This window comes from Gouania willdenowi, chromosome 17 (genome assembly GCF_900634775.1).
Source record: "Gouania willdenowi chromosome 17, fGouWil2.1, whole genome shotgun sequence".
Lineage (NCBI taxonomy): Eukaryota > Metazoa > Chordata > Actinopteri > Blenniiformes > Gobiesocidae > Gouania > Gouania willdenowi.
Window position 1 is genome coordinate 35,014,796 of NC_041060.1, and position 7,402 is coordinate 35,022,197.

General features: G+C 37.1%; 1 protein-coding gene across 1 annotated transcript in view; it reads right to left on the minus strand.

Annotated features, from left to right (window-relative positions):
* Window positions 1-3,579: 3,579 nt before the first annotated feature.
* The window catches only part of wnt3a (wingless-type MMTV integration site family, member 3A), a 60,240-nt gene continuing 56,417 nt past the window's right edge, over window positions 3,580-7,402 (minus strand). The window contains exons 3-4 of the mRNA XM_028473004.1: window positions 5,203-5,468; window positions 3,580-4,523 (exon numbers count right to left, since the gene is read on the minus strand). Of these exons, the coding sequence (XP_028328805.1) occupies window positions 4,044-4,523; window positions 5,203-5,468 (746 nt within the window). The 3' untranslated portion in view covers window positions 3,580-4,043. The remainder of the gene's footprint in view (window positions 4,524-5,202; window positions 5,469-7,402) is intronic.

The window sequence follows — 7,402 nt, forward strand, 5'->3', positions numbered from 1 at the left end:
AAATAGGATCATTCTATGCATCGTAAGAGTTAGTGAACTTCACATTTTTAAAAACAAAGACTACAAAAGATGGAATTCTTTCACAGAAAGAGTCGGTAAATACACATGGAAACACCCACAGTGTTGTAGCAGCTTTAAAAGTAATCAGGCGTGTGGAAATGAACCATTTGGACTGAATAGTGACGCAGTCATGGATGACTGTTTCAATTACGGCCAATTATACCTCACACAGTCTGAGTTCAACTGTTGCACAAATAAAAGAAAAAGAAAGAAAAACTGCAGTAAATGGCTGTTAAAAATAAGAAGACAAACAAACTTTAAAACTCTTCTAACGCAAGTGGCTCGATCTGAATCTAATAGCTGCTGCGCAGCAATGGTCGGGGGCCAGGAATTTCTGTCAATAATATACTTATTAATGCAAAAAATACCATAATAACATTACATGTAGACATCATGGAGATGTTGGTCATTAGTTTTTATGATTTATTGGCTCCATCAGTGAGAAACTGATGTTTAAAAATGACATTTTTACATTAACTCCAATTGTTAACAAGAGAGAGAAATTCAAAATTCAACATTATCTCCAATGACCCCAAAATGTTGTATTTTCTTTTTTTTTTTTTTAAATAAACTTTGGAAATGTATTTACCAAGAAAAGAATATGTGTTTTAGGTGTATATTTGTTGTATTTTTATTTGTTTTTGCGGTCTTCTCATCTCGTTTGTCATTTTTGAGTCAATTTTGGTCTTATTTTTTGTAATTGTGTTTTCATTTTATATATTTTTCTGTCATTTTGTAGATTTTTTTTTTCTGTTTCATATTTTGTGTCTTTTTGGAGTCATTTTTGTTGTCATTTTGGTGATTTTTTTTGGAGTCGAATTGTATATTTTTGGAGTCGAATTGTATATTTTTGTTATGTTTTTTTCCATGTTTTTGTTATTTTGTGTGTTTTTTTTAAGTCATGTAATCTAAAAATGACATTAATAAATGATAAATAAATCAGTTTTTTAAGATAACATTCAAACATCATCTAACACTGATTCCGTTGTCTTTTTTTATGAACTTTGCAAATGTATTTAGCAAGAATTTGCTAGAATATGTGTTTTAGGTGTTGTGTTTGTTTTTGTTGTCCTTTTGTGTATTCTTCCTGTCAATTTTAGAGTCAATTTTGTCTTCATTTTTTGTAATTTTATGGACATTTTATATATTTTTCTGTCATTTTGTCAATTTTTGTTGTCTGTTTAATATTTTTGTGTCTTTGGAGTCATTTTTGTTGTCATTTTGTGGATTTTTGTGAGTTGAAATTGTATATTTCTGTTGTCATTTTTTCCCCATTTTTGTTATTTTGTGTGTTTTCTGTCATGCAATGTAAAAATGACATTTTTTGCATTGACTCCATTTATCAAATCATAAATAAAAAAATGTAAAAATAAGTTTTTGAGATAAAATTCTGATGTGTTTGAATCTACGGTGACTTTGATATTTTGTCTTTTTTTTTCATGAACATTGGAAATAAATTGTGTGAGTAGATTAGGTTGAATTAGTTTTTAGATAAAAACAGTGATGGACTTCATCATTTATAATAGGTTTAAATAAACTAAAGCTTCTTCAGTGTTGGGGCCACATTGTAGTGAAAGTTACAAATCTGTAGCACATTTTGTGGCACAAGTTCCTGGCCCCTAATAATGGGATGCAATCACAATGTGGATCTCACAGTGCGGGACAATAACCATTATTACAATTGTTTAATTAAAAGCACGTCAGAGATGAAATAAAAAGCTGCTTTGTTACGATGTGAACATAATTTAATGCTATATTTAAGTCTTTCAAACACTGTCTGCACTGTGCGTGACTTAACTCTAATGCACTACAGGGACATACACATCTAATTTGTGTAAAATAAAAAGTTTATTAACAAAGAAAAAAATACTAAACCTAAAAACTAAAAAAAACAAAATGAACCACCGAACAAAACTGCAAAAAGTGTTTTGTCTTTGGTTGCAAACTTTTGACTCTTTATAGGTTCTCGTTTCACGGACATTCAGCGGCGTGTTTTTTTAGTGTTAGTTAAAATCAGCTAAAAGTACCGAGCTGCATTCTTTACTCATACAGGAACATGTTAGCTCATATACTCAGCGTCTAATGATGAAATAATACCAGTGCTGCACTACTTTCAACAAAAGAAACAAACAAACAAACACCAATATGGTGTTTGTGGATTAGCAACACAAAAGTCGGGCTTCAAATAGTAGGTTTAACAAACTCTGAGTCACTCGAGTCTGAGCTGATGAATCTTGATGTGCAAATCTAACATGAATTATCACAAAGTATCAGAGCTGGGTTTCAATTTTCCCCATTTTTTCATGCAGTTCAGAATATTTCAGTCACAGTAACATTTTTCAATGTTCATATTAACAACTGAGCCCACAGCACTGCTTTAAAGATGTATTAACCCTCCTATTATCATTCAATGTTCATCATTCAAAAAATTGTAGTTGCCTTTTTTTTAATCATATTTTAGGACTTTTCTAATTTGACTGTTAAGATTGATTAAACATAAAATGATTCTGATACAATTTGTTCAATGAGCTAAACACATATTGCACACATTGATGTTCCTCTGGGGTCAATTTGACCTCAAGCTGTTTTAGCTGTGTAAACGTGTCTGTGTGTGACCTTACATCTCCACACATACTTTTGAGTTGATAAATGATAGAGGCAGGGGTTGGAGAGGCAACATCCTCATTTTGGAACAGCTCTTTCACAGTAAAAGTGACATAGAGAAGAATGTGTGAGAGACAGAGGACTTTTTGTTAAAAACTATTGAATATATGAATAGAAATTAATTCTAGTTTAGAAGTTTGTCCTGATGGTGGCGCTAGAGAACAGGTCATGGTTTCATTATCAAGGCCTTATTAATGGATTCAACAAATAAACAAAGTGTCTGACACATAAACTTGGACAACCATTTTATGAAAATCTTTTTCTGGAAGCAAATATCCCTGGAGTCAGATTGACCCCAAAGGAAAAATGTGTTACAAATATTTGAGGATTATCATTGGGGTCAATTTGACCCCATTCAATGTTTATTATTCAAAAAATAATAGTTTGATGGGTACAATTGATTAAGCATAAGATGATCCTGATAAAAAATGTTTTCAATGTGCTGAACCCATATTGCTCAGAGTAGTGTATCTACCCCCAGTTGTTTTAGCTGTAAAACTGGTCTATCTGTGTGTGTGACTCATGTGTGGGTCACACACATTCCCACACATACTTTTGAGTTGATACATTTCATAGATGGAGGAGACAATATCCTCATTTTGGAACAGCTCTTTCACAGTGAAAGTCATGTAGAGGGAAATGTGTGTCGTTACAAAAAAGGAGATACAAATGAATAAATAAATATGTGTGAGAGACGTGAATGTGCACCCCAAATTAGAAAAGATAATGTTGTCAGTAAATTTGAGAAGATTTGGATGAAAACTATTCAAAATAAATGAATTCTAATTTAAAAGTTTGTCCTGATGGTGGCACAAGAGAACAGGTCAAGGTTTCCTGACACAAAAACATGGTCAACAATATTCAGAAAATGATTTTCTGGAGGCAAATATCCCTGGGGTCAGATTGACCCCATGGGTAAAATGTGTTAGTAATATTTGAGGATAATTGGAGGGTTAAATGATCAGTTTTAGGATTTTATCAATCAATATCAGGCCAATATAAGGACGATTGATTTTTCAAAGTATTTCCCAGCCCTGATGGTTTACGTAGCTTAGTTCAACCAAAACGAGTCGGCCACAGCAGGCCCGTCAACGGGAAGACAACAGAGTGCATCAAAGGAAGGAATGGACTGACAACAATATGGTAGCGTCTTAGCTTGAGTGATGTTCAATCTGTGTTGGTGGTTTTATTCAGGCTTGGACGGAGCAGGTGCTGGGCTCAGAGTCCACTGGTTCCACGCCCAGTTCTTTTTTCCTACACCAGCACCTGGAAGCTTCCCCGCCGGAGACGTTGCGTACGTCCATCTGTCGTATGTTTGTCTATTTGCACGAGTGCACGTCGTAAACACGCACGCACTCCTGGCAGCTAACGTAGCAGCACCAGTGGAAGATGCAGTGGCACTTTTCCTTCCTCCTCTCGGTCCGCGTGTCGTGGCCCCGCCCACAGCACAGCAGGTCGCAGCCATCTATGCCATGCGACGTCAGGTTGCAGGCGCGCTCACGGGTCCCAAACGAGCCGGTCTCCGGGTTGGGCTCACAGAAGTTGGGTGAGCTCTCGTAGTAGACCAGGTCTCGCTCCGTCGGCGGCTTGAAGTAGTTGTATTTGGGCCTCAGGGTCTCCACCCAGCCGCGGGACTCCTTGTGCTTTTCCACCACCATTTCCGAAGAGCTGTCGTACTTGTCCTTCATGTAGTCGCCGATGATTCGGAAGTCGGGCTGAGACCACCAGCAGGTCTTCACCTCGCAGCTTCCAGACAAACCGTGACACTTGCATTTCAGGAACATGTTGTTGTTGACGGACTGAGGAGAAAAACAAAAACACAAGGTTAAAGAAAAATAAGGTGTTATTAAGGTTTCATTTTTTCAGACAACTTTTTTTAGGAAATTTTCTTTGATCTACTGAGATGTTTGATGCCAACTGTCAGTTTTCCTCAGAGGCATCTATTGGTTGCTTTGATGTATCCCGTAGGTTCTTTCAACATACAAAGCATCAAAGCATAAACTTATTGCTTTGTTGTGTCTTAATGAGTTCTTTCATATGGGAAAGCATCAAAGCATCTGATCTTTTTGATGTATCCGTACAAGTCCTTTCATAAGGAAAGTATCAAAGCATTGATGTATCCCTTCAAGTTCAAGCATTAAGTTGCTTTGATGTATCTCTAAAAGTTATTTCATAAGGAAAGCCTCAAAGCATCTACTGGTCGCTTTGATGTGTCCCTACGAGTTATTTCATAAAAAAGCATCAACGTATCTACTGATTGCTTTGATGTATCCCAAGAGTTATTTCATGAGGAAAGCCTGAGTTCTCTCAGGCTGGCCATGCCCCCTGCCAGTTGGCAGTCGAAACATGTCAGGAGATCAAAGGAAATTTCCTGAAAAATGAAACCTTACATATTAGGTAAAAAAAGAAGACAATATGAACTTGCTGAAATCGTCGAACAGAAGGTGAAACTGTGTCAGAGGAGAATAAATCACACACCATTCTCCCCGCCTCGTTGTTGTGCCGATTCATCGCAGAGCGCGCGTCGGGCCGGTTCTCCCTCGCATCCGCAAACTCACGTGACACCATGCTTCCGAAGTCCACGTCCTCGCTGCAGCCGCCCCACTTCCAGCCCTCGCCCGGCGGGCCTTTGTGTCGCGTGTCGCAGCCGCAGATGGTGGCCGAGCCCTCGGCACACGCTCGCGTCACTGCGAACGCCACGCCCGCTGATGCAATGGCGTGGACGAACGCAGACTCACGAGTGGCTGCAAAGAGATTTGGAGAAAGCCGTGAGACGTGGCATCCAACAATGGAAAAATTGTGGAAAAACAGACAGAAACTCATGTACGAAACTGACCTTTTTTTAGAGCAGGGGTGTCAAACACATTTTAGTTCAGGGGCCAAATACAAAGTAGTATGATCTTAAGTGGCCCGCAGATTTTGACTGGGAAAACTAGCAATTTCAACATAAATATCCCTAAGTTTGTACTTCTACATGATGTATAAATCATACATAAAGCATGTAAGGTGACAACAGTGTGGGAAAATTGCAATCCTCCAAATATTGTGGCGTTTCATTGAATTATTGTATTTAGATATCTGAGCTGAGATGTGTACAACTGAATTATTTGGCAATTTAGGAAATAATTTATGTTTCTTTCTGTCTTTTTAACTTTCTTCCACAAGCCGAATTGGATTCTCCAAAGGGCCGTATTTGGCCCGAGGGCCATGAGTTTGACACATGGGATATAGTGTATCAAACGGCCAAATGTGTCAGATTTTGCTCCTAATTTCATTGAAAAACTTGCACTATGTAACCCCAAAGCTGTGTGAGATTTTGCTGAAAATAAAATGGAAATATCTCTATGACACGGACCAAACTAAACCCTCGCGTTCATGTTTTGGGACCATGTCACACATTTCCAGGTATTTTTCCTGTTAAATATTTGGCTGAATATCTCAAAAATGTCAAATTTCTCTTGACAAAATCATAAGAGTGATGTCAGCGTAACACTCCCAACTTCATAAATTACCTGAAGCATATTAATACATAAAAAAAATCACAGTGATTGACTTCATTAACTCTATTTGGTATGTTTGGTATAATTTAAGGAAGTTTAATAGCAGTCATCGAAACAGGGAAAGGTCAGCATTAAAACAGGGCAGGAATATTTAATTTTTATCTGCATCAATCAGAGACTCTGGAGCCTCATTTGTATTTGTCTTTGTTTTTCTGACTTTACAGATGTGGAATTAGCTTTTTAGTAGAAAGATGCTCACAAATAATAGCACTGAGTGCATTTGAAAAATCACGTGAACCTTATTCACATTTACAGAGTAATCATGGAAAACACATTCTGACAGCAGTCACATTGAGTCATCAACCATCCTGAATCCCCAAACCATCAAATATCATCCATCGAAATGGAAGGAAAGGACGCTAAAGGACAAGCTGACAGTGCAGAATTGAAAGATTTCCTACATTCAGTGTCAGAAGTTTGGTTTCTCAGGAAGTACAAACCCCTAATGTCTTCAGGAACTTTTGATTGTGTTTAAGTTTACCTGGTTTTTACAATGAAAATTAAAACATCCAACATACAGTTTATATTTATGCCAATACTTTCAATCAATCATATTACAGCAGTCAGTGCAGCAGCATCAACTGATAGTTCAGATGAATTGTTCAAGTTCACATACAGCATCACATTTGGTACACATGTAGATTGGTGTATTCTGAACAATTGTGAATAGGGACCCCTCGAGATTTTTGCCTTGGTGGTCACTTTTAGTCACCATTTTCCAACATGGATCAAGAAGTCAACACTTTTCCAGGCAATGCGACTTTGCATTTGCACATTCTAAGCTAGGCTACTGGTAGTCTGTACTGGCATTCTCCTTCACAAACACCACAACAACAACATACTTCTGAACCTCATTGATGTTGTGTGCAAAAATGGATTTTTCCATAAAAATTTAAATTTTTCCCCAATATAATGGTTGGAAATATAACAAAACAACACATTTGTGTTGTTTCTATTTGTGAAACCACTTCTCATTGAGTATTTATCACCTCTGAAAAACCTACAAAGTGAAAAGAATGACAGATATCTCATGTTGTTCAAGTGCTCGAATAGCTTTACTGAACCATGAGCATCAAAAATAGAAAAATGCTTTTTTCTTTGCACTTTATTAATAAAGA